At 40.7% G+C, this 27,908-nt stretch overlaps 3 protein-coding genes across 3 annotated transcripts in view; 2 read left to right on the top strand and 1 right to left on the bottom strand.

Annotated features, from left to right (window-relative positions):
* The window catches only part of LOC134753545 (uncharacterized), a 59,423-nt gene extending 56,495 nt beyond the window's left edge, over positions 1–2,928 (top strand). The window contains exon 34 of the mRNA XM_063689455.1: positions 673–2,928. Within this exon, the coding sequence (XP_063545525.1) occupies positions 673–879 (207 nt within the window). The 3' untranslated portion in view covers positions 880–2,928. The remainder of the gene's footprint in view (positions 1–672) is intronic.
* A 3,961-nt stretch (positions 2,929–6,889) lies between these two features.
* LOC134753532 (HMG box-containing protein 4) lies at positions 6,890–16,852 on the bottom strand. The gene is made up of 8 exons (XM_063689442.1): positions 16,637–16,852; positions 16,325–16,562; positions 13,367–13,512; positions 11,116–11,237; positions 10,373–10,478; positions 9,205–9,302; positions 7,749–7,886; positions 6,890–7,188 (listed from the first exon to the last, which is right to left on the bottom strand). Exons 1-8 carry the CDS (start codon positions 16,644–16,646, stop codon positions 7,024–7,026), a joined length of 1,023 nt encoding a protein of 340 aa, XP_063545512.1. The 5' UTR covers positions 16,647–16,852; the 3' UTR covers positions 6,890–7,023.
* A 327-nt stretch (positions 16,853–17,179) lies between these two features.
* On the top strand, positions 17,180–27,284 carry LOC134753531 (mitochondrial potassium channel-like). The gene is made up of 6 exons (XM_063689441.1): positions 17,180–17,540; positions 19,417–19,566; positions 20,229–20,391; positions 21,710–21,888; positions 23,654–23,729; positions 25,037–27,284. Exons 1-6 carry the CDS (start codon positions 17,286–17,288, stop codon positions 25,300–25,302), a joined length of 1,089 nt encoding a protein of 362 aa, XP_063545511.1. The 5' UTR covers positions 17,180–17,285; the 3' UTR covers positions 25,303–27,284.
* Positions 27,285–27,908: the final 624 nt, after the last annotated feature.

Below are 27,908 nucleotides of genomic sequence, written 5' to 3'. Positions count from 1 at the left end.
GGAAGATATCTCAATGTAAGTAACACACTCGTGATATATGACCCCTCGCTATCCTCGGCCTTTTAACTTACTCACATGGACGCCAAGGTTCAGGGCAACATCGGAAGATATCTCAATGTAAGTAACACACTCGTGTGATATAGGACCCCTCGCCAGCCTCGGCCTTTTACCTTACTCACATGGACCCCAAGGTTCAGGGCAACATCGGAAGATATCTCAATGTAGGTAAGTAGACTATACTCTCAATTACTGTATGTAATGGGTCTATTGCCTGTCTATTGTATTGTATGTAATGGGTCTATTGCCTGAATAAAGAAACATTCATTTCATTCATTACGCTTTTTTTAACTTTTGCACAAACAGAAAAAGTTATAAATGGAGGACTTGATGCCAAAAAGCATTCTACCTGTCAACCATCGGGTCAAACAGAGACATAAATGTTGGTGCAGGAGAGATTTAACTTTAAAGAGACATTTAACCGAAAAGTCAATTATTATATACAGGATAGCTAAAAAATAAGTAAAAAAAAACCTTACTTGATTGTAACTTTATCATTTTTTTACCAATTATCGGTAATTTTACGGGCATAACCGTAACCGGTTCTGAAGTTTGGCCGGTTATTACATTCCCTAGTGAGGATACCCAATTATTGTAATTTTTTTCTGTTTCCAGCACTCATGCACTCCAAACGTGTTCGTCCAGAATGTGTTCGTGGACACGCACGACCCTCGCTTCCCCTGGGTCGCGTTCTTCGCGCTCTCCCAGATACGCGCGGGCACCGAGCTCACGTGGAACTATAATTATGACGTGGGTTCCGTGCCCGGGAAAGTGCTGTATTGCTATTGTAATGCTCCCAACTGTAGAGGAAGATTGTTGTAAGAAAAAATCGAAATAGTGACTGATAAACAGACAGACTTAAACAGATAATTCAAGTTAATAGATACGTAGAAAACTAACAGACAGAATAATGTACCACTGGTTTACAATTAACATAGAACACTAATTACTCTAATTGGCAATGACAATCTTAGTCAGACAAGGGCCACTCAGACTGACTCTTTAAGTTAACCAAGCCCAGCTAGACAGCATTAGACTAGGGTTGCCATAAGTTGACGTTGACCAGGACAATTGTTTTTTTTTGCGTTTTTGATTTAGCGAAACGGGGGTTGCAAATATTGCTCCGTTGAGTATCACCGGGACACCAAGCTGCAAACCGGGACGTATGGCAACCCTTGAGCAATTCTGAGCATTGACGGGGACAATTTGCTTAATGGCGGGGACACCAAGCCTCAAACGGAGACATGTCCCGGTTTAAGGGTACGTATATGGCAACCGTACATTAGACTGACAGACAGGGAGACATTGACATGACACAAGGTGATATGGTGATGGGTAGGCACCTAGATCATATATAGTGTGGAAAGAATGAATGGGCCCTGGAGGGAAAGTACCTCAAAACCTTAAGTTAGCTCATTTTGCTTAAAGAAAACATTCTTTTATTTTTGAAAATAATGAATTTTGAATACAAAATATTCGATTTTATCGATATTTTGTACGACAGATTTTGTATTTTGCCTAATGTTTCTTGGAGAAATGTTATCATTAACATTAACTGTATTGAATAGTAGAATAAAATAGCGTGTTTATTTTTTTATTTTTAGTCGGTTGATTCCCGGGTGAAACGAGCGAATTTCAAAAAATCTTTGAATGCAATTTTGTTTCTTTAAAAAAAATAAAAGAATGTTTCCTTTGAGCAAAAAGAGCTAACTTAAGGTTTTAAGGCACTTCCCTCCAGGGCCCATTCATTCTTTCCACACTGTATATACAGGCAAAATGATACATGGACACACAGACAGATGTATTGCTATGTAATCAGACTGAAATGAAATCAGACTAATAGATACAATTATGTGCCATTTTCAACCAAAAGGGTACTTATTGTCGGTTGTCAATAAGGCGCTATTTCCATATAGCTTCAATTCGAAATCAACCATATCGACAAGCGACAATGTGGTACCTTTTGGTTGAAAATGTCACATATACAGACTAAAGGAGATGAAAACCGACTGAACCGAAATATATTGACAGACTAATAAACAAACAGACGGACAAATGAACAACACAAAAACTCCCTTCTATATACAGTTCGGGTCAACGTAAAGTTACAAAATAAAATTATCAACGTATGAAATAAGTAGTAATTATGGAACTGAGATTATGTATTCTGTCAACCATTGTCAGTTCAAATGATATCTGTTTTTTTAAATAAAATGTGGTTTTCCATCACAGAAGGGTCCTTACAGAAATTCTGATACAATAGTTCTTATTGCACATGAAGCATAATGGCCTTTCTGTAATGGAAAGACACAAATGTAGTATTTCCACTAGTTCCAAAAAAAATCCTATAATTATAGAAAATGTATAAATCTTAAAATTTCATGTTTAGAACAAGTACATATAGAAAATGTTTGAAGCGCAGAGTGAATAAAAAAACCTGAGATGTATGTTGCAATGTAATCTTTTTTGACACGAATAGCCGAATCGTCTTAGTTGAATATTAGGAGAAAATGTATTTTTTAAGCGCTCATACTTATTTGACCCGAGCCAGCGTATAACTAGAAATAGAAAGATACTTATGGGAAATTGTGATAAAATAAAAATACCAAGGCTTCTGACCAAATAAATTGAATAAGTACATGAAATTTTGTAAATTTTAACTACCTATCCAATGATTGACACTTAAAAGTACCAGTGTTTGGCACTTTTTGTAGGAAAGTCACCACTGCTGCTTAAAAAGCTGCCTTAAAATAAGTGCTAAAATTGGTAAGGTGCCAAGGACATGACATTTCTAGTCTATAGTCAAAATTTGTCAAAGATTGCTCGGTTTGAATAAGTTCGAGATGTTATATGTGGCTTTCCATCACAGAAGGGCCCTTATGCTTCGTGCAATAAGGACCATTTTATCTGAAATTTCAACAGAAATTCTGATATAATAGCTCTTATTCCACATGAAGCATAAGGGCCTTTCTGTGATGGAAAGCCACATATTACTTAAGTTTTAGGTTAAGATCATTGTATTGTATGTCAGTGTATGTGAACTGTAAATATTGTTTTCAAGGTAATTTCAATTCAATAAAGAAATCGAAAATATTATCGTTGTTTAGCAATAAACATTTATAAGTACCTATATATGTATGTCAGTTCATCATCATAACTCTTAAGAGCCTGGCTCTTGTCGGTGGAGTAACCGCCACTCCGTTCTTCTTTCTGCCACTGTTTTGAGCTCCTGATACGTCACTACGTTGATTTTCTCTTTGGCTTGGTCCAAAAACGCACGTCTCGGTCTTCCCCTGCCTCTCCTTTTTAGGGTTCCGTACCTCAAAAGGTAAAAACGGAACCCTTATAGGATCACTCGTGCGTCTGTCTGTCTGTCCGTCTGTCACAGCCTATTTTCTCCGAAACTACTGGACCAATTAAGTTAAAATTTGGTACACATATATGTCTGTGACCCAAAGATAGACATGTAAATAAAATAAATAAAAATAAAAAAGCCTTTTATTTCTCGCAAATATAAGAAAAAGTACACTCATAGAATTAAATTAATAGTCAAAGGTGCTTCGTAAAAAGTTACAGTACAATTCTATATCTCCCTATTCTGTTATGCAAATTTTTGATAAATTCCTAGTAGGCATTAATTAATTATTAATTAAGTTTAATACATTTAATTAAATTGAATATTTTCATGCCTTTTAATTAATAGAATAATAGTCAACAAAATGCAGATTGATAATTTAAATGTCAATAGTAATATAATAATAAAGTATAAATAGCAATGTCAAGCGAGAACCCCTCTCAGCTGAGGGTAAAGGCCTGCTCCAGAGATGACCATGATGGATGGATGGATGAAGATGGACATGTAACGTAAAAAAAATAAATTTTGAACACGGGGGCCACTTTTAAAATAAATTAAAATTAAACGAGAAAATTAAAAAATAAAGTTTGTCAAACTATATCGTGTTACATATCAAATGAAAGAGCTCATTGTGATAATCTCAAATATATATTTTTTATAATTTTACGACAAACAGTTGAGAAGTTATTCAAGAAAATAGGCAAAAAATGACCATCCCCCCCCCCCCCCTTTATCTCCGAAAATACTGGGTCAAAAATTTTGAAAAAAATACACAAAATAGATCTTTGCCTATTACAAATATGTTACCACCGGAAAACATATTACAAATGTGCAGTCGAGCGTGAGTCGGACTTAATTACTTAGTTTTTGATCCGACCCCTACGGGTTTTTTACATAAAAAATACATTGTTTAAATTGTGTAATGTACGGAACCCTTGGAACGCGAGTCCGACTCGCACTTGGCCGGTTTTTTATATTCTTCCTTCTATTATAGACTTTATGTAAGTATCGTGCCGTATCAGGTGCCCCAACTTATTTCCCCTTCTGTTTTCAATTAATCTCAGCAGAGATCGCTTCTCACCTACCAAATCCAATACTTCTGCATTCGTTTTCCTCTCCTTCCAGCTTATACCTTCCATTGTTTTCCATGTCCACATTTCAAAAGCGCTTAATCTGTCTCTATCACGCTGGGTTAATATCCACGTCTCGCTACCATATAACGCTATACTCCAGACCTAGGTCTTGATAAATCGCTTTCTAATGTTTCGGGATATCTTTGCTTTAAATACAGTTGTATGTCAGTTACAACACTTTAATTACTACTATAGATGAAATATTCAGATATCTTACGAAAGGGGGTCGTTGACCCTATAATGTTGTGCTTACCACTTGATCAGACCTTTTAGACCGCGGGCCAGGAACAGATTTCCATGACCAATCGCATCTCGGGCAAAAACTCGAATAGTGGTTAACGGCTATGTATGATGAACCCTCGTAAACGTTATTTCAAAACAGTTTAAACCAGGGATGTTGCGGATGCCGATTTTTTGACATTAAAATAGAATATTTAAAGGCTCACATCCGCGGATGCGGATGTCAAGATTAGGCACAATAAAACGTCAAATTTTTTTTTAAATAAAAAACGAAACAGTATTTGAACAAGAATATATAGGTGCCCTACAATCGCATTACTATACTAAAGTACAAATAAAACAAACTTTTCACTTCTTGTCGCTGTACGTCATAGGCTAAAGTGCTTGATCGACGAATCACAAAAACGAAACGAGATTCCTATTGGCTAATGACGAAATTATGTAGCACCTACGCCGCCGCTAAGATGTTCCTGCACCTACCTGTTCCACATCCGCATTAAGCTCCGCATCGATTTTATGCGGATGCGGATGTTGAAAACAATGCGGATGCGAATATTCGCAACATCCCTGGTTTAAACATTCTACTCAGTTAGTATAGCTAGCTAGCTATAGTGATCCGTACTAGCAACGAAACAAGGTTGATATTTGTGACAAGGTTATGTTACAAGAAAAACACGGTATATTTAAGAATTTTTAATAAGTAGTAAATCAAAAGCACGCAGCTACTTGTCTGCTCAATGTCCAAGTTCTTGGCCCTATGTTGTAGGGCTCCTTGTAGCCGGGCGGGTCCTAGAGGCCGGGCATGATGTAGGCGATGTTGTGGAGCGTGCGCTGCAGCAGCGCGGGCGGGTCCTAGAGGCCGGGCATGATGTAGGCGATGTTGTGGAGCGTGCGCTGCAGCAGCGCGGGCGGGTCCTAGAGGCCGGGCATGATGTAGGCGATGTTGTGGAGCGTGCGCTGCAGCAGCGCGGGCGGGTCCTAGAGGCCGGGCATGATGTAGGCGATGTTGTGGAGCGTGCGCTGCAGCAGCGCGGGCGGGTCCTAGAGGCCGGGCATGATGTAGGCGATGTTGTGGAGCGTGCGCTGCAGCAGCGCGGGCGGGTCCTAGAGGCCGGGCATGATGTAGGCGATGTTGTGGAGCGTGCGCTGCAGCAGCGCGGGCGGGTCCTAGAGGCCGGGCATGATGTAGGCGATGTTGTGGAGCGTGCGCTGCAGCAGCGCGGGCGGGTCCTAGAGGCCGGGCATGATGTAGGCGATGTTGTGGAGCGTGCGCTGCAGCAGCGCGGGCGGGTCCTAGAGGCCGGGCATGATGTAGGCGATGTTGTGGAGCGTGCGCTGCAGCAGCGCGGGCGGGTCCTAGAGGCCGGGCATGATGTAGGCGATGTTGTGGAGCGTGCGCTGCAGCAGCGCGGGCGGGTCCTAGAGGCCGGGCATGATGTAGGCGATGTTGTGGAGCGTGCGCTGCAGCAGCGCGGGCGGGTCCTAGAGGCCGGGCATGATGTAGGCGATGTTGTGGAGCGTGCGCTGCAGCAGCGCGGGCGGGTCCTAGAGGCCGGGCATGATGTAGGCGATGTTGTGGAGCGTGCGCTGCAGCAGCGCGGGCGGGTCCTAGAGGCCGGGCATGATGTAGGCGATGTTGTGGAGCGTGCGCTGCAGCAGCGCGGGCGGGTCCTAGAGGCCGGGCATGATGTAGGCGATGTTGTGGAGCGTGCGCTGCAGCAGCGCGGGCGGGTCCTAGAGGCCGGGCATGATGTAGGCGATGTTGTGGAGCGTGCGCTGCAGCAGCGCGGGCGGGTCCTAGAGGCCGGGCATGATGTAGGCGATGTTGTGGAGCGTGCGCTGCAGCAGCGCGGGCGGGTCCTAGAGGCCGGGCATGATGTAGGCGATGTTGTGGAGCGTGCGCTGCAGCAGCGCGGGCGGGTCCTAGAGGCCGGGCATGATGTAGGCGATGTTGTGGAGCGTGCGCTGCAGCAGCGCGGGCGGGTCCTAGAGGCCGGGCATGATGTAGGCGATGTTGTGGAGCGTGCGCTGCAGCAGCGCGGGCGGGTCCTAGAGGCCGGGCATGATGTAGGCGATGTTGTGGAGCGTGCGCTGCAGCAGCGCGGGCGGGTCCTAGAGGCCGGGCATGATGTAGGCGATGTTGTGGAGCGTGCGCTGCAGCAGCGCGGGCGGGTCCTAGAGGCCGGGCATGATGTAGGCGATGTTGTGGAGCGTGCGCTGCAGCAGCGCGGGCGGGTCCTAGAGGCCGGGCATGATGTAGGCGATGTTGTGGAGCGTGCGCTGCAGCAGCGCGGGCGGCGGCGCCAGCTGCGGCACGGCGCGGCACACGCCCAGCAGCGGCGCCAGCGCGCACAGCAGCGTGTCCAGCAGCACCGACACCGACCCGGACACGGCTATCTGCCCCTGTGTTCAACAATTTCAATGTCGGTATAACAAATCTTACTGCTTGATACATATCGCAAGATCAGTTTTTTTACATTCAAAACATTCAAAGGGCAATAACAAAGTGTGTATTTTAACTTTATTTTAAAGTAATTTTTGACGTAAACTAAACATTTTTCTATAACCCCACGTCACATGGCGACCCTGTGTGTCACATACCTCGTGCTCCCTAAGTCACTCCAATGATGGCCAGGCTCTCTCTCAGGAGTCGAAGGTGGGCGAACACCTCAACAGCACCCACGCCAATCACGCGGTACACGCCAGCACCGCCTGACGCTGCCCATGATACATACAGGTTCTTATAACCCCACGTCACATGGCGACCCTGTGTGTCACATACCTCGTGCTCCTTAAGTCACTCCAATGATGGCCAGTATCTCTCGCAGGAGTCGAAGGTGGGCGGAAACCTCGACAGCACCCACGCCAGTCACGCGGTACACGCCAGCACCGCCTGACGCTGCCCATGACACCTACAGTTTCCTATAACTCCACGTCACATGGCGACCCTGTGTGTCACATACCTCGTGCTCCTTGAGCCGCTCCCCGATGATGGCCAGGCTCTCTCCCAGGAGTCGGAGATGAGCGGCCACCTCCACAGCACCCACGCCGGTCACACGGTACACTCCAGCGCCAGCGCCGCCCGATGCAGCCCCTGACACCTGCAGGCGATATTTTCATATGTATTAAGAATGCTAAAGTAGGAATTATAATATAGGTACCTACTCCTACTCTTAATTCTTGCTAAAGCTGGTAAACATAGCTGGTGTGTTAGTTGCAAAAAATTCTTATAATTCAAATTTAAAAAAATAGGAACTTTCTATTTAGTCAGGTCTTAACTTCTGTCAAAGGTTTTTACTGATAAAAAAATTTAGAGGTCTAGATCCCTTATTATTCATACATATGATTTGAATCAGGGATGTTGCGGATGCCGATTTTTTGACATCCGCAGATGCGGATTTTTAAAGGCTCACATCCGCGGATGCGGATGTCGAGATTAGGCACATTAGAAACGTCAAATATTACACTAGTAATTTTTATTTAAAAAAACGTCAAATATTTTTTTTATTTTATAAAAAACGAAACTTAGTATTTGAACAAGAATATAGGTGCCTCAAAATCGCATTACTATACTAAAGTCCAAATAAAACGAACTTTTCACTTCTTGTCGCTGTCCGTCATAGGCTAAAGTGCTCGATCGACGAATCACAAAAAGGAAACGAGATTCCTATTGGCTAATGACGAAATTACCTAGCACCTACGCCGCTGCTAAGACGTTCCTGCACCTACCTGTTCCACGTCCGCATCCGCATTAAGCTTCGCATCGATTTTATGCGGATGCGGATGTTGAAAATAATGCGGAAGTTCAGCGGTTGCGGATGCGAATATTTGCAACATCCCTGATTTGAATCTTATTTAATGCTGCTCTTGTCGTAGTTTTGCATAATACTATGTACTTAATTAATTCTTATATTTGTACCTAATAATTCTAACAAATCAACAATCTTTAAGTGAAACCCGGAAATTCATCCTAACTTCCGGAGTTTTTGGACGTTTTGTCCGGCATCAACATCTACGACAGGACAGTATAGTTAGATAAACCATAGAGTAACTTATACTAGAGCGATACTGTCATAGTAAATTTTGTAACCACAGTAAATTCACTGCCATCTGTCGACACACTTTAAAACTAAAAATGAAGATTTATAAAAATACGATAGAATGTATTTAAATATAGATAAATGTTTTTTTTTTTATTTGCATTAATTATTTTTATGATTTTGGCCCATGTTCTTTCACTGATATGCGTTAAAATTGTTAAATAACAAACGAAACCGTCAACGCCATCTATACGACTGTAGGCCAAAACTAGTAGCGCCCTCTGAACGAGAATCAAATTTTCTTGATTTTCGAGGCACGTTTTTTCCTTAGACTGTATCCATCTATTACGGAGTTATATCTATCTTTGGATAAACTCACCGGCACAATCTGGTTGTTGGGCGGCGAGGGGTCGGGCGCGGCGCGGCGCGCGGGCGGGCGGCCCGGGCCCGGGCCCGCGTGCGGCGCGGGCCGGGGACCTGAGGGGGAATACTACATTGTACAGGCATTGTAAATGCACATCATAGTCATCGGGGACATTCCCGGTCAACCATCTTAAGGGCAAAAATCGTTTTCACATCACCAATTCGAAAAAGGGGTTTTTCTTCCCTGCTAGGAGGGATCAAAGTGGCACTTTTCTTCCCTGCTAGGAGGGATCAAAGTAACACTTTTCTGTTCTAGGACACTATTTTTGCATTTTTTTGCACATTATTTTTTTAGCTTATATAATACTTTTAAACATCATAATTACCTCATAGGTGATGTGAAAAGCAGTATGTGTCACATGGTAGCAAAATTATTTTCATCTTGGGCGTAACACATTTGAATCCCTCACTACGCTCAGGATTCTACTTTTGAATCCCTCGTTACTCTCGGGATTCTATTATAGAATCCTTCGCTTCGTTTAGGATTCAATGTACGCCCTCGCCGTAAATATGTTATTTTGCTCCCTTGTAACACAATCTACTATTAAACGTCTTGCGGGAGGTCAGGCGATAACACAAAAGTGATGGTTGTGAGTGTAATAGCATGGCACTTAAAAATGTGGGTATTGAAAAAAGGTTAGCTTAGGTAAAGTTTATTAGTTTTATTACCGACCATTGTCTTTGTGACGGCCGGCATTTGCAAACTAACTTAAGGAATCCTAAATGCATCCTAATAGGGACCGTGCGCGTTGGAGGGTCTGCCATCTTGTGGCCTGAATCGGAACCATAAACATGTACATCACATGTACATTGACACTTCACGCCAAAGCAAGTGCTGCCATCTTGCGGGCTACTTTGGAAGCATAAACTACACATTTGCGCCTCGCGCCAAAAATCTGACGTCTCCTGTGCTGCCCCCTACAGTTTATGCACGCTCCCTATTGGTTATCTTTATGGGGAGGCACAGCAGATCAAACTGTTTTACAGTGTGTACCCGGAGAGAAATATTGAACACTGATTTTTGGAAAGAGATTCAGTTAATTCAGTATTTCAGATTCAGAGATTCAGAGAGATTCAGTCGATTTCGTAGCGCGTGTACACTACTAAACTCATTATTAACTTACTTAGGTTAGAAATTATCTTGCTAACTCCCGAGTGAAGGCTTTGTTCCTTCTGCATAGCGAATCGCTTTGCCTTACGCTTCCACAGGTAGCGCTCATTATAGTTCACCTAAAACAAAAAACATTTCTTCTTTCATACACTACTATTAGGTATTTATAGGTAATTATAGACAATAATGACATGACAGCAACTATAAGACTCATAGAGACAGTTCAATTATGTATCTTGCTTACTTTAATTTGTAACAGTCTTATGGCAATATGTTTTGGGGCAACCGCAAGTAACTGAGAGTTAGATTAGTTTCTGTTACAATACAACAAAAGTGATGCTCCTCTGCTATTAAAAAGCTACATCCATTTTTAGCAGCACAACAACATAGTTTCTGCCGAGGATCACGTTGTTTGACATAATTATTGAAAGCCATAATGTAATGATTGTCAGATTATCATTAGTCATAATTCTGAAACTGTTAACATTTCAGGATTTTCGTAAGGTTATCCTGTAGATAGGTTCGGTTAGGTTTGTTTTAAAAGTTACGCTTTTCTGAGAAAAACCAAATTATGACTAACGAGAATTCGGACAAACGATACATTATGACTTAAAACTTTATGAGAAACAATAGAGACCTTTTCTGCCGTCATCTCCACAAGTCATTAAGATAATGCACAAGCACAACTGTTCATTACTGTCCTGCTCTAACAGATAGCTGTGTCTCTGTCAATGCCTGTATAGTAGGTATACTTACATTAGACCACATTTCTCCAAGCCGCTTGGAAATAGCGCTAAAATCCAAATCGGGGTGGTTACGCAGTAATTCGTTGCGCGCCTCTTTGGCCCACAACATGTATGCAGTAATACGCGTCTTGCCTGATAACAAAGAGATAAATTTACAGCATAGAGGGTGAAACGGTTTCCATTAAGTTGTACGTTGTTTCCCATAAAGTTTTGTCATAATCAAAGATCTTTTTATATTTGTTTTTATTATTTTTATGACGTGTAAAAACTGATTATGAGCCTTGCAGCTTGAAATAAATGAATTTTTTTTTTTTTTAAAGATAACTAAGAAGACATAGAGTGCTCACTTCATACATCGGTTTTGTTACCAAAAATACTATTATTTTCGTAGTCTACATCTAGCGTTAAGTAGCGGAACTATCAGTACTGCTAGTTATCTCAAAGTTCTTTGGACCAAATAACATAGAGATAAGTAAGCATAGAGTGCTCACTCCATACATCAGTTTTGTTACCACATTTTTCTGTTTCCGCTACTTGACCCGGGACCCGGGTATGTCCTTAAACTACGTCCGGACCCGGGGATATGTCCTTAAACTACGTCCAAAAGAGAGGTATGGGCACTGTGAATGACCTTTCGCTTTGTGTGGTAGGGCACAGGACAGTGGATGTCATTCCAGATCTAGAGCAGAGCCCAACTGGGGAAGTACCTCCACCTTACAGAAAACCGCAGCCAAATAACACTAGACCCTACTCATAGTGTTGTGTTCCTGCCGGTGAGTAAGGTTGCCAGAGCTCAACGAGGGAGAGGAGTGTTAGGGTCGGCAACGCGCATGTAACTCCTTTGGAGTTGCAGGCGTACATAGGCTACGGAGACTGCTTAACATCAGGCGCGCCGTATGCTTGTTTGCCACCGACGTAGTATATAAAAAAAAACGACGCTAAATGTAGACTACGAAAATAATAGTCGTTTTGGTAACAAAACTGATGTATGGAGTGAGCACTCTATTCTTAGTTATTTAACTTATTTTTTTATTCTCTATGCAAATAATTGTGTCGTTTTCAAGCAGACAAAAAGGACGCTCTGACAGGTTATTTGTATAAAGATACTAGCAAATTTCGTCCTTATGGTAAGCGACAATGTGGTACCTTTTACTTGAAAACGTCACAATTACTCATCTTGAAATGTATCTCCAATATGTAACTATATGGAATATGTGTTTAGTTATTTTTGCCTTCTAAATTGGGGCAGCTTGTTGGTTAAATGTGGCTTTCCATCGGTCAAGGGTCCTTATGCTTCATGCGCAATAAGGACCTTTTTATCAGACTTTCTGTTGGAATTTCAGATGGAAAGGACCTTATTGCATTTAAAGCATAAGGACCCTTCTGTGATGGAAAGCAACAAATGTTTACGCAACTTTCGGAACAAATCAAATAATATGAATTCTTGTTAATTGACATGCCTGCAATTTATAATGTAATCTGTATTATGAAATAAATTAATCTAAATCTAAATCAAATTATTTTATTAAAAATTTTGATTTGTGTTTTTTTAAGTAGACACACAAAGAAAAAGTAACGAAGTCCTCCAGTGGTGAAGGCCGGATTCGAACCGGCGTCTTTAGCAATCCGGGCTAACGCGTTGAACCCCTAGGCCACCCCGCCACGGCTCATCACTGGAGGACTTCGTCACTTTTTCTTTAACATATGACATCTATAGCTGGTCAAATAAATCTTGTCAGTAGAAAAAGGCGCGAAATTCAAATTTTCTATGGGACGATAACCCTTTGCTTGTTCAGGGTGTAGCTATTCACTGTACGATGTATTACCCGAAAATGTTCCACGACCTATATGCTTTAGCTCACTACTTTGTCACATGGATACTAGGCTAACTTCTATACTCATTAAATATTTACAAACGAACAACATTAAACTCTAAATAGCGTCTTATCTTTTATAATCTATGCGTCTAATTATTTATGTTTTATTCTATACTTCATATACTTTATATATCGTTTTCTTCTCTTCCACTTCCTTTCATGTTGGCACTATTAACGTTCTGTCACATACATCCTCCCAAGAATACCGAAAATTCTCCTCACTCGTGAAAGTCAAAAAACCGACATTGGCAAATTCACCCTGTGCAAAATTGCGGGGAGTAAAAGCCAGATAAGAAAAAAAAACCCTACGCGCTTAAATTTTTTAATTTGCCGCTTTTTTCTACTGACAAGAGTGGCTTGATCAACTACTTGTTTTTTTTTTACCTTTATCTTTCCGCTGAGCCTTAACACGTCCAATGACCTTGCCGTCCTTCACAATAAGTTTTTTCTTGCTCTTCTCCATCATGTAGAGAGAGTTGGCCGGGGTGCGAGCTGAACCCTCATCCGAAGCTGAGCTATCCGACTCCATACTACAATAAAACAACATTACGGTATTTCATTTTTAGGGTTCCGTACCAAGTAAAAACAGTATCCTATAACTAAGACTCCTCTGTCCGTCCGTCTGTCTGTATCTGAACCGTGATAGCTAGACAGTTGAAATTTTCTCAGATGATATATTTCTGTTGCCGCTATAACAACAAATTCTATGCTAATCCTAGGAAGCACTTTCTATCAAACCGCGTCGTACGCGAGTGGAATAAATTACCAGAAGCAGTGATATGTGCTCCTTCAGTGAACACTTTTAAAAACAATTTTTTTTTATCTAGTTTTTATAGAGGCTTTGGACACTCTAGGTGAACATGTCAGCCTCATGGGTGCTTTCATAGTTCCCTACTCAAGGGAGAGGTCAATAAAGTGGTAAACACTGATTGCTTTGTCCGATATAGACTCGGCCAACCAACAATTGATCTGTCCATTGTGCATGGAGCCCAGACTACCAACTTGACAAATACTTAAACACTTTTTTTTTTAACAAACAAAATGAACACTAATAGTTTAAAAAACAAGTGCAGTGATATACACGCATCAGCTTTCAGCTGCTAGTGTATTAAACAATGTAATATAATAATAATAATAATAAATACTAAAAGTGTACAGAAACCTCAGTGGGCGAGTCCAACTCGCACTTATCTGGTTTCAAACAAACAGAACTAACAAAGTGAAAGAATTTGTCTGTTATCGCACTTAAACTATCGTGAGACATATTTCAAAATATTTATCAGTACGGTTTTTACTCACTATTATTTTTAGTCGCTTTTGGCGACATGTTTCGGATTCTTTGGGAATCCATCCTCAGGCACGAGTGTCCGCGGCGGTTGTACGTCGTGCACTGCCCGCGCCGCCCGCCTCGTCGCTCGTTGCGCACGCGCTGATGGGGCGGGGGCGGGGGGCGCGGGGCAGTCCGCAGATGGAGTCGTCAAGTGAAGGTCTGGTAGGGCGGCTGTATCGAACGAAGTCAAGCACACTGCACTCACTATGTCCCCGCGATCGTCACAACACACTTGCCGCTTGACCCTAGGTATTATAGGCTTCCATGCAGGTGGCACATCCAAAGTCAGGCAGTTGCTGCGCTCTCCGAAGGACAAGGACCCGCTGGGGAGCCCGGGAGTATACGAGATACCTTGCGATTGTGGTAGGGCGTATGTCGGTGAGACCGGAAGGAATGTCTCCACTAGGTTGTCGGGACACATACGCAGCGTAAAGAACATGGACACCAGGAACTCAGCGGTGGCAGAGCATGCGAACGATATAGGCGCGTCCCATTTCATTCGTTTCGATAAAGCGAGATTACTGGTACGGGAGAAATGTTTTGTGCCGCGTAAGATTCGCGAGGCGATTGAAATTGCACGCCGCCCTAATTTCAATCGGGACGGAGGCTGGATGTTGCCACCTGCATGGAAGCCTATAATACCTAGGGTCAAGCGGCAAGTGTGTTGTGACGATCGCGGGGACATAATGAGTGCAGTGTGCTTGACTTCGTTCGATACAGCCGCCCTACCAGACCTTCACTTGACGACTCCATTTGCGGACTGCCCCGCGCCCCCCGCCCCCGCCCCATCAGCGCGTGCGCAACGAGCGACGAGGCGGGCGGCGCGGGCAGTGCACGACGTACAACCGCCGCGGACACTCGTGCCTGAGGATGGATTCCCAAAGAATCCGAAACATGTCGCCAAAAGCGACTAAAAATAATAGTGAGTAAAAACCGTACTGATAAATATTTTGAATTTGTCTGTGCCAAATTTGGCCACATATAAACACATTTTTTCTAATAAATAACTGTTGATGGTTAAAAAAGAATAAAACCGGCCAAGTGCGAGTCGGACTCGCGCACGAAGGGTTCCGTACCATTACGGAAAAAAACAGCAAAAAAATCACGTTTGTTGTATGGCAGCCCCATTTAAATATTTATATTATACTGTTTTTAGTATTTGTTGTTATAGCGGCAACAGAAATACATCATTTGTAAAAATTTCAACTATCTAGCTATCACGGTTCATGAGATACAGCCTGGTGACAGACAGACAGACGGACAGATGGACGGACAGACGGACAGCGGAGTCTTAGTAATAGGGTCCCGTTTTTACCCTTTGGGTACGGAACACTAAAAAACTGCAGTATATAGAAATTCCAACAAAAAAACTAGAGAAGAACTAATGTTTTGTTGAAAGCAAACACATTTAGTTGTGTCACATTGATATGTGTTATATTGATTGATATATATTGTGATCCGCTATACTTACTCAACCTCGTATCTGCAACACTCATTTGATGACAAAAACACCAGTATTTCGAATGAAAGAAAACCGACATTTCCATCAAATGATTGTTGCAGATATGAGGTTGAGTAAGTATAGCGACGATATCCAGCAAACATCAAGTTAATAATTAGATTATTACAAATATGCAGACAAGCATAAATAGTGTTTAGTTTTATGTTTATAAAATACATTTTTTTATTTTTTTATTACACACAACACAACCATCAATTACAGGAAATTGACACAAAAATAGGTACAATACATTAACTTACAGATTACAGTAGCACAATACGTAAAGCGTAGCCCTTGTGAATAACCTAACTCGATCGCTACTCGATTAAGAGTCTCAATTGCGCGTGTACATATGTATGTTAGTCTGCAAGGTATTTGGCCTTGTTGCCTGATTTAAATTTTAAATAAATAAAGGCGGGATTCAACCAGTGTGCGGCACAAACATATTCAGTACAAAAATGCTTGTGCCGCACACTGGTGGTATCCCGCCTTTAGGTTTGCAATATTATACCTTTCAGCATTTTCCCCATTATTCTCATAGTAATCCGACTCGCTGCCCGACGCCGTGCCCTCCTCCATCGGCTGCGGCGCCTCTCTGAACTCCGGCTGCTCCTCCTGTCTGAACGCCGTATACGACTTCACGGGCGTCTGCCGACGGAACCGCGTGTCGATATCGTCCGGAGACTCGAAGTCCATGAGCTTGGAGCTCTTCTTCCGCACACGACCGCTCCGCGAGATACCTGTGACCTCTAAATTTCGAATTAAACAGTATTCAATATAGCTTGTGAGGTAAACATGATCAACATGATGGAAAGCGGCTTACCGTCTTGCATGTTTTGAGTTGGCTGCGGATGGTTGTTAAATGTGAACTACGCGTTTGTTGAAGGAAATTATCGGAGGAGAAGTGATATTTAGTTGATTTAGAGAAACTGCGCTGATTTTAATGTAATTGTATTTCTGTACGCGTTTGACACTTGTTCCAAGCTCCAAGCGTCAAAGCGTCATATGAAAATAGTCGACCTTTTAGCACAATTCTGTTAGTTTATATTCTAAATGAATGTTATTTTATGTTGTTTTTAGTTGTTTTTTTTGTGCTAATAAATATTAAATATTTCTTATTCTTATTCTTATTCTTATATGTAAAGTTGCGTTCAGACTTAAACAAAAAATTACAGTGATTGATTTCATTGATTATCAAGACTATTCATATATTGCATTTTTTTCCTTCCGTTTCATTTCTGTATTACTTTTTTTTACGTAGCATGTCGTGGTGACTATCTTGAGAATTGACAAAAAATAAAAAGTGAAATACCGAACGCACATTTCTCAAACGAACTGTCAACCTTAAAAAAAATCTATGTCACTGTCAAAAAATTTCAATGTCAAATCCCATTTCGCACGGGATGATATCATTCCGCGTAAAAATGGAAATAAAAACCGTTTAGTAACCATAAAAATCATATCATGCGACCATGGCGGACCGTATACGCACTTTAGCCCGCACTCTCCGTTCGAAACTGAACATGCCCGTGACAGCCACATCCAGCCGTCAGAAGATCGACGATTTGATCACCAAGTACATGCCTGCTGATAAGGTCGCCGATTTCGCCGACAAGATGAGGAATGAGCCCATAGGAACGAAGGTCAAAGAGCTGGTGGCCCGGTATGAGAAGTTCACTGGAGTACAAGAGATAATGGCTATTCAGAACACCGTTATCGAGGCTCAGGTAATTTGCATTTATTCACGTCATTTCGTCTATTTTGAGAGTTTCGGTGTGTTTAAGCAGCTACAATGACTGGCGCAATTAATTGAAAATCTGATGCAATTACAATTCATGTAGTCTTATGTTATTCTATCAGTATTGTAATATACTCAGGGTTACGTTTATAAACGGCTTATGACCTCTGTAATCGTTGATTGTTGTTCATAACCAGAACTCTATTTCTCTTTCTAACTAGTAAGGTTGTAAATATAGAAGCAAAGAATGATTACGAGTTACAAGCCATAAACAAAAAAATATACCACAAAATTATGTTTGCTACAGCTCTTTACTATTATTTAGTGCTGAAAGGTCTCTGTTATAATTTTTAATATTCATATTTATATTATGAACACAGCCACAGAATAAATAATAGTACTACTGTACAGAAAGGAAACTTCCTACAAAACCGAAATTTGACAGCGGTTCAGGGTCGAGTGATGATGTTCCTTTCTAATATATGGCACTATCCCTTTCAGATATTTAGGGTTGTCAAAATTCAGGTCATTATCTTATCTGTGGTCGTGCACGCAAAGGGATGTCAAGTTGTGCCAACCCTAATAGTTGTCCAAGCAATTATTATGGTTGCTCTGAAGCAATGCTGAGCCGAACGGAGCCGAGTTTGCCCAAAGCTAGGAGTTTCGCACCCCTGACACAGCCTCATTTTCTGCAAAGTAATTCACAGTTAGACTGTTCATACTTCAAAATGTATGTAGGGTAGCGTATAATTAAAATGGAAATCATCATTTTAATTACCCTACACTTTAGATACAATAAGTCATAATTACTTTTTTAATTGACTATACATAATTACACTAATATTAATGAGGAGTGTCTTTTCAAAAGGGCTTCTTTCTGTTTGGTTTTCATAGAGAAAGAACACTCCTCAAATATAAGTACTGTTAGCAGCAATAGTTGCTTAGCAGGTGAGGTGTTAAAAATGATCTTGACGCGACTTTATCATTAAAAGAATAAGAGCGAACTTCTGCTGCCGACTGTACTAGATGCTTTACACGTTGGCCGACGGTTAGTGATGTCTTGTGACATAGGCCAAAGGAAACAATAAATGTGTCCGCGAATGTGTTAACATGCAAAATGTTTCTTATCTATGCACAATCTTTTATGGTTTGATATTGTAGATTATTTAGTTAGATGTATTCAGAATAAAAAGCTGTTATCAAAGGTAAACATGCATTGAGATTTATAAAGTAAGTCTGTATCAAGACTACATGAAAAAGGCCTCTAGTGCTTGAGGTTGGATTAACAAAAAGATTACAGCCACTGACTATATAATATATATTGACCTAGACAGAAAATGCTCATACATTGCATGGTTTTTAAGGTTCCGTACCCAAAGGGTAAAAACCGGACCCTATTACTAAGACTCCACTGTCCGTCTGTCTGTCACCAGGCCGTATCTCATGAACGGTGATAGCTAGACAGATGAAATTTTCACAGATGATGTATTTCTGTTGCCGCTATAACAACAAATACTAAAAAGTACGGAACGGTGGGCGAGTCCGACTCGCACTAGTCCGGTTTATTAGAGTCATGGTCCTATTCCATGCATTCCAATTGTGAAAAGTTTGTTGTGTGGTGATATACTGACAGTTGAAAATGCTTCACATCACATCACATCACATGCATAAATAAATAAGTTCAAGAAAACTAGTTTGAGAACAACCCAAAATTCAACACATATTGAGTATGCTTTGAAATAACTTTAATTAAAATATTTCAATAAAATGCGGCCACAATACCTCTGGCAAGGTTCGTCTTCCTCCTTCATCAATTTACTTGCAAACTGGTTCTCTCCTGTCTAATGATTAGTTTATTATCGCAGGAGCGCTTCGTCTCAGCCCAGGACCGGAGACGTGAGCTGGGACGTCAGTTGGCCAACATCGAGGAGCGGCTCAAAGAACTCCACGCCGAGATGCAGAGCACCATGAAGGGCGATGACAAATATCTGCAGCTCTGTACTGAGGAGCATAAGGTAAGGTACCGCCACGTCTCTCTCGTCTTATCAATAACACACCTGAATAGGGAATATTACGCGAAACTGCGTAGGGGGGCCATTACCGTAATCTGGGGGTCTATCGCGAAACAAGAAAATCAAAATTTCGTTATCTAATATCTCTGTCGCTCTTGCACATTCGAGCGATAGAAGCAGATAGTGAAATTACGGATACGCGTTTCCCGGTACGTCCTCTGTAAACAAACCACCTTGATGCATCAATGTCATATTTTATTATCTCTGAAAACTTGTCAAAAACCTGTTAAAGGTACAGTATGTATAAGCTACTCTATGGTTTACTAAAAAGGCTAGTGCTGCACTCTGGTGGCAGAACATTGCAGTAATATCCCCTATTACACGAACATGATATTTATAATTTAAGTGATTCTCTTTATGCTCCCAGGGAAGACTTCAAAGCTTCAAACTTTTAAAGCTTATTTATTCGCGATTAAGTCCCATTCTCTCAGTCCCACAGTCTCACAGTCTCCAGAGGTCTAGAGGCCCCGGGGCAACAAAGGAGTGGAGGCCCCCTGGCCCCAAATTATTTTTCCGAAGTCTATTGTAGGGGCCCGTCTTTTGTGGAGGCCCTAAATCCGGCCCTGCCCATTTGAATCTGTTTGACTATACATTGCCTTTTTCAGCTCATAATCCAAGAGCGAAACCTCCGCACTCACTTTGCGGAAGCAGAGAGAGAGGAGAGAGAGCTCTTCGCTCGCATGTCAGCCGCTGTCAAGTTAGGTCACGAGAGAGAGAGGGCGCACGCCGAGAGAAACAAGTATTGGTACATCGTCGCTTCTATATTCGGTAAGTGTCAATGTCAACGTAAACTCGGCAGAGAACTGAAATTCTGATACAATATTAGCTAACGTTATTTTTCGATACGGGTACTGACGGCCACAAGGCACGGTCCACGTCATATATACATTTTCGTTTTATGGTTAAGTCGTTATTCCGCCCTGTTCTTTAAGGCCGTCCCCTGAGCCAGTAGGCGAAAAATCTCCTTATATGATCATGTTATTCTAAGAGGCGTTGATATTCGTAGACGTGGAAAAAATATATGTAGGTCTTGACTATATTATCTTCAATAACATAGCTTCCGATACACGAATTATGACACTTCGCTCGATACAATTAATTCCCAAAGTAACCTCTAACTCGTACTTTTAATCCAACTTTACTCGGTTATTTATTATATAAACAGAAAAGAAGAAAAAACAATCTTAACTTAAATAGTAATTTGATAGCTTTCGAAATTCAATATTGTATGTAACGTTTTTAAAATAAATAAAAATCGACAAAATTCGATCAAAATTGACACTTGGCGCGCATGATCTTTCCCGTTCTTTCTTGCTAAATGTGGCAGTGGCAGTGGCAGCGGTTAATTTAATTTATATTTCTCAACTTGCCTCAACGAAAAACATGTATTGCCAACCTTTTTTTATTTAAATCCCATTCCGTATATGTATAATTACTTAGCGGGCAATTCTTGATTTTCCGGCCGCTGTTCGGCCAACCCACACTAGCGTCTTTTGAGCGTCGGCGCCCAGTCAACGCTATGGAAAATGGCGTCGCCGCGCAGTTGCGCCAACGTTGCGTCGAGCAGCAGCCATAGAGTTGATTAAACGCTGACGCGTGTTTCCACCTCATACCACACCCTAATTACAGAATAAGTAATATTATTATTATACAGAATGGCCACGCACCGCCCCGCCCCGACTCGAATTACCTCGTCCCGCGACAGCAGATTAACGACTTTTTGCCGACCGCTCAGTACTGTTCTTAAGCAACTTACTCACACAATAACGCATGCCGCGTGTACAGACGTGCCGTTCACACAGAAACGATGATTTTTAGGGTTCCGTACCCAAAGGGTAAAAACGGGACCCTATTACTAAGACTCCGCTGTCCGTCTGTCTGTCACCGGGCTGTATCTCATGAACCGTTATAGCAAGACAGTTGAAATTTTCACAGATGATGTATTTCTGTTGCCGCTACAACAACAAATACTAAAAAGTACGGAACCCTCGGTGGGCGAGTCCGACTCGCACTTGTCCGGTTTTTGATATATAGTGTGTCCGCCCTGTGCCATAATGTTCTATTTTGACATAAAGTTCCGCCTCAGGCACCGTCTTGGGTATCGCCGGCTCAACCATCAACAACCGACTCAAAATGGCGGAGTTCCGAGACATGATGGAGCAGCAGATGGCGCGCTCGGCCTCCGTGCTGTACACGGTGGCGGGCGGCGCTTCCGCCTCCCGGCAGGACATCACTGAGGCTATGAAAACCGAGTTCGCTTACCAGGTAGATTTAAGAGCCCCGTAACGATTTTAGAGCAATTTGCTAAAATAAAAAATTGATAGATTGGTCGTTGAAATTGTACACCTTTTGTCACGTAATATCAAAGAGGATATATAATAAGATGGAGCGGTACTGTCATAGTAAATTTTGTAACCACTGTAAATTCACTGCCATCTATCGACACACTTTAAAACTAAAAATGAAGATTTATAAAAATACGTTAAAATGTATTTAAATATGGATAAATGTTTTTTTTATTTGCATTAATTATTTTTATGTGATTTTGACTCATGTTCTTTCACTGATATGCGTTAAAATTATAAATAACAAACGAAACCGTCAACGCCCTCTATACGAGAGTAGGCCAAAACTAGTGGCGCCATCTGATCGAGAATCAAATTTTCGTGATTTTCGAGGCACGTTTTTACCTTAGTCTGTAGCCATCTATTACGGAGTTATATCTATCTTTGGTAATATCTATTTCATATTTCATTTATTGCACAGTCATGATACATAAAATAAGGTGTTACAAATAAAGTAAGTAAATTCATGACACCCTGTTAGGGCACAACAACAATGTTTAACTTACTATCTAATACCTATTAAAACATTTCATTATAATATATCTACCGTAATTTGTGTAAAGAAATAAAATAAGATAATTATAATCATCAAATAATAACATTGTAAAAGTGATAAAAGATAAAAAAAATTAATAACATTCCATACATTCCGATTTTGGCAATTGTAAAAGTAAAAGTAAAATAAAAAGAATAAAAAAAAAAGAATAAAAAGAATCTAAATAACAAGTATTGGTTTCTATTAGCACGTTTTCTCATCTTGCCTTTTAATAATGAGGTCGCGAGCGTGCGTCACCGGTAATATATGAAGGGGCAGTTTTTAAAAATTCATCAAAAAACTTATGGTAGTAAATTATACAAAATTATATATAAGAACAGTTTCAGTATCAAAATTACGTTGAAATTAAGTCGATCTTCAGAGAAATTGTCACTTGTTTTGAAGTAATTTCTGGAGAAAATTGATTTCGTCTAACTTTCATTTACACTACTTCAAAGTCATAATAATAAAAATTTAGTGTGTAAAATGTGGAGTACAGGTTTATGTGTAATACAAAGTTACCATTTTTAGCCGTCCAAACTTTACGAAATTTACAAATAAGAGCGACAAAATCAGTGCTAAAACGCGCGTTTACCTAAACGTCCATCAGAAAAAAAAAATCTAATTTTGTGTCGGTTTTCAAAAAAATGATGTGTAAAACGGCAAGATGAGGAGACGTGCTAATAGAAACCAATACTTGTTATTTCTATTACGTATCAAAAGATGTACAATTTTAGTGACTAAGGGTCGGTTGCACCAAACTGTTTGTCATCGTTAAAGAGTTCGCTAAATTGTATTGTATGGAAAGTTTCATAGTAAACCGCCGCGGCGCGCCGGGTGACGTTGATCAGCCTGTCAAGTCCGGATGGTGCAACTGGCACTAAATCTATCAATTTTATATTTTTGCGACTAAAACCGCACGGGCTCTTAACATCATAATCATAATAATTAGTATCATCAAAGAGAATTAAGTAGAGTAGACATAGAGTGCTCACTCCATACATCAGTTTTGTTACCAAAAAGACTATTTTGTAGTCGACATCTAGGGTCAAGTAGCGAAACTCTCAGTACTGCTATTCGACAATAGATGTGACTTGTGTCGCGACTGACGACTAGTGTATTGCTCAACAATTTACGACTTATATTGCAGGAACAACTAGCAACCAACATAGCGCAGATGCAGGACAACATCAACCATCTAGTCAACAAACAGACGTCTCTTATTGGTAAGGATTATCCCTAACAACATTTATACGTCATTATGACTTCAGCGACGTCATTATGACGCCATAATTACGTCATTATGACGTCGCTGACGTCTCTTTGCTACCTGGGCTGAGTACTCATGATTCTGACCTAAGCCCTCCTACACGTACACCCGCAACTCGCCTGGACAATAGGGGATATTACTGCAATGTTCTGCCACCAGAGTGCGGTACTAGCCTTTTTAGTAAAGCATAGAGTAACTTATACACACTGTACCTTTAACAGGTTGTTGACAATAAAATATGATACCAGGAAATGCGAATGCGAAATTTTGCTATCTGCCTCTTTATCGCTCGAATATGCAAGTGACAGAGGTGTTGGATAACGAAATTTCGATTTTCTTGTTTCGCGGTAGACCCTCAGATTGTGGTAGTGGCGCCCCCTACGCAGTTTCGCGTAATATTCCCTATTCCATTGCGCATCGTGTGACCGCATCTTCAAGACAATGTTTGGTTTTGCGCGCCACATTAGGGCATTTCATAATTTGGATAAAAATTGTTGATGGAGTCGCCATTTCCGGACTCATGATTCAAAAATTTGAAGAAAAGGTCCGAATTTTTTCGACCCTACTTACGATATAGGGTCATTGCGCTAATTTTCGTCCACTTGACGAAATTTGAATACAAACCTACATTGCTGCAAAAGCATTGGACTTAATGCAAGCCTTAATGTCTAAACAATTCCAATTCTGCCTCAATTGCTCAAAGGTTAACTGGAAGAGATCCCTTAAAGGGATAAGTTCGCCTTTGTACTAATGACGAATATTATTTTTCTTGTTTTGTTTTGATTTTTGTACAATAAAGTGTTTTACTACTAAACAATATATGTGGTATTTTCTATAAAAAGGGACCTTATTGTCGATGGCGCTTACGCCATTATTAACGATGCTCCGATATAAATTCAATGCCACGCGGCGCTGTGCGGCGTAAGCGCCATCGACAATAAGGTCCCTTTTCATAGAAAATGCCCCATATCTATCTACAAAAACCATCTACATCATATAATGAATTCGAAATACTTTTCTTTTTATACTTTCGGCCTAGGTAATAATGTTCATTTTCAAGCAAATAATAAAGACATCCTTTAGGCCCGATTCGCCCCAGAGCTTAAAAAGCGTATCGTGTCTGTCGCACCTATAAGTAAGAGCCAGGAAGCGATATCTCTTTATATCGCTCTTACTTATGGGTGCGTCACACATGCAACGCTTTCTAAGCTCTCGTGCTAATGGGACCTTACTCAACCACTAAAATGCTGTTTTCTTTCACAGAACACATAAACCAGCAAGAGCATCACATGCAAACACAAATTCGCGATTTAAAAAAACTGGTCGTCGCCGCGTCGCAGGTTAGCGCAAAATCAGACGCCGAACTCGCCAAGGCACTATCTGTGGTCCATCAAGATTTAGACGACGATATCAGGGATAAGGAGGACACACATAACAGAGTCATATTGGAGCCGCAACAGGTCATAACGGGCGTTGGGATTGTCATGTGTCTCGCGATTATATTGGGCAGCATTGTTGGCAGGTCGTGATTTGAAATTGGGATGTTATTTCGAATTTCGAAACAGTTTTTAAAATTTTTGCAAGTTCGCAGGCGAATGGTTTTCTTTTCAGACTAGTGCGTAGACTTCCGAAGTTGTGTTGTAGATGAATGTATGCAACGGAAACCGGTTTTTCCAAACCGTTATCATATACTTGGCGCAAAACCTTTTAATTTCGGTTTCGCTCGAAAAACCGTAATTTTAAAATCGACTTTTAAAAGAACATTTCCTTACAGTTCTTGTCAGATCAACCGGTTTAGAAGAATAAAAACCGGTTTCTTCCTATTTCGGTGTCTAAATTTTCACTGGCACACCACCAGCCCGGCCGGGCGTCTCGTCGCTCATCGAATAAACCGGTTTATTTAGGTTACAATAAAGTTCTTAAAACGTTTGCGTTCTTATGAGCCTGTGAGCTTATGAGTCGAAGGAAAACCGGTAAGCACCGGTATTTTATAAACCGGTTCCGAGCCTTGAATGTATGTTTTAGTCTTTTAGTGGGCTTGTTAGATGGCGCTTTAACATAAGCGAAAGTCAACCTGCCATATAAAAAAACTATGTCTGAATTCGCAATAACAACATCTACAACATGATAAGGAGTGCAGTTTTCTGTGGAGATTGGCAATCTTTATTGTTTACCTGTCTCTAAATTTAGTACAGAGTTTTGGAGACTATTCGTAGTTATTTTCAATCAAAATGTTTTATTATGAAGACACTAATCTAATATGGCCCTATAATTGACTCAAATGGCGTGGTTAAAATAAAATGTGGTAATAAAAATTGATTTTATACAATGTAACTAATAACTGTATCTCTTTGACAGTATCTATAATAAATGCTATAAACTGTATATCAAGAAAAAAAAATTCGTGGATGCTACTTGCCACACATAGCGAGGTGTCTAACAGTATACGTAATATTAAATCATTTTACGGTTTAGACTCACTTGTCTAAACCGTAAAATGATTTAATATTAGTATGTCTCACAACAGTTTAAATTCGAGTATACGTAATTGTGGTAGCAATATATCAGTCGGAAGAAAATACGAGAATTCAAAGGTATTCGTGGATGATGTATGCCAGTATGTTACCAAATATATAGCGAGGCGTATAGTAGTTTAATGAACAGATGTATTAAACGTACAGATGTATAGTCCGACAAAAAATTGAGCGCGCCACTTCCTACGTAACTGTCACATTTTTGACGTAGTTATTAAATATGGCAACAATTTAGTATGGATTTTTTTTGTTCCATTTTATTTTATTTCTACAATTTTATGTCGCACTAGTGCATAATTATTTTCCATCGTATTTTCACGGAAACTCACGAACGTGTCTTGCTATTTCAGTCAGTCTCGGTACAAGAAGTACTGAGGTTGACTGAAGTAGCATGATAAATACGAACGTTTCCGAGAAAATACGATGGAAAACAATTATATGCACTACATCTGTACGTTATTACGTACGTACGTACAAAGCTAAATTTGTTTTATACAATGTAACTAATAATATATCTCTTCAACAGTATCTATAGGTATAAAAGATGCTATAAATGTTTTTTTTTCCTGATATAGACTATATAGAGCATAAAAAAAGAAAATAACTTTTGTACTCTATGCCCAATTTGTCCCGAGTTGCTATTTCAGTGAAATTTTATACATTGGTGTTAAGATTTAAAAATAAGATTATACAGGAGTTAAAAGTTTTCTGATACATAATATACAAGATATTTGTTTTGATTAAAGTAAACTCAGAATTTTTCCGACCGTTGTGACCCATTTGTGTACTTATTCATTTCGTACTTTTCCCATAATTCTTGCCCTATGAAAAATCTCTGATCTTTCCTTTTTACGCGGGTAACAATGCTTCTGAAAAATTACGGTTTTAGTTATAACATAGTTGTAGGTATAGATACCAATGAAAATGTATTCCAATGTTTGTATTAATACGAATATAATAAAAGGATGATTGTTGTTTATGTGTGCGTTTATTTTACCCATAGATTATGTATTCTTTATTGGTACAGTCATCTGTAGGCATGGGAGTTTTCATCGCACACATGTCTCACACGAACGATAATACTATTAGGCTAGGTACACACGGGCGTTTATTTTTAGGGTTCCATATCCAAAGGGTAAAAACGGGACCCTATTACTAAGACTCCGCTGTCCGTCTGTCTGTCTGTCACCAGGCTGTATCTCATGAATCGTGATAGCCAGACAGTTGAAAATTTTACAGATGATGTATTTCTGTTGCCGCTATAACAACAAACACTAAAAACAGTATAATATAAATATTTAAATGGGGCTTCCATACAACAAACGTGATTTTTTTGCTGTTTTTTTCCGTAATGGTACAACAAATACTAAAAAGTACGGAACCCTCGGTGCGCAAGTCCGACTCGCACTTGGCCGGGTTTTCCTGTATACCTCCTCTATACGTTTTCTGTATCCTGTATACGTTCCGTAGCGGTCTACAGGGGACCACTGACTATCAGTCCGCCGGACGATATCGGCCTGTCAGTTGTTCGGAACTGTTAAATTTTTGTTCTTACTGACAGGCCGATATCGTCCGGCGGACCGAGTCAGTGGGCCCCTGTA

This window comes from Cydia strobilella, chromosome 27, assembly GCF_947568885.1.
Source record: "Cydia strobilella chromosome 27, ilCydStro3.1, whole genome shotgun sequence".
Lineage (NCBI taxonomy): Eukaryota > Metazoa > Arthropoda > Insecta > Lepidoptera > Tortricidae > Cydia > Cydia strobilella.
Note: the sequence above shows the minus strand (reverse complement) of the source record. Positions and strands in the feature narration are given on the sequence as shown.

Excerpts from the sequence above, each read along its gene's own strand:
- LOC134753532 (XM_063689442.1), bottom strand. Across the intron at positions 9,303-10,372 it reads CAAGATAATTTCTAACCTAA|GTCCCCGGCCCGCGCCGCAC; the intron begins GTAAGTTAATAA and ends ATTCCCCCTCAG. Across the intron at positions 7,887-9,204 it reads CCAACAACCAGATTGTGCCG|GTGTCAGGGGCTGCATCGGG; the intron begins GTGAGTTTATCC and ends TATCGCCTGCAG.
- LOC134753531 (XM_063689441.1), top strand. The coding sequence starts at position 17,286 with ATGGCGGACCGTATACGCACTTTAGCCCGCACTCTCCGTTCGAAACTG. Across the intron at positions 20,392-21,709 it reads CATCGTCGCTTCTATATTCG|GCACCGTCTTGGGTATCGCC; the intron begins GTAAGTGTCAAT and ends GTTCCGCCTCAG. Across the intron at positions 21,889-23,653 it reads AAACCGAGTTCGCTTACCAG|GAACAACTAGCAACCAACAT; the intron begins GTAGATTTAAGA and ends CTTATATTGCAG.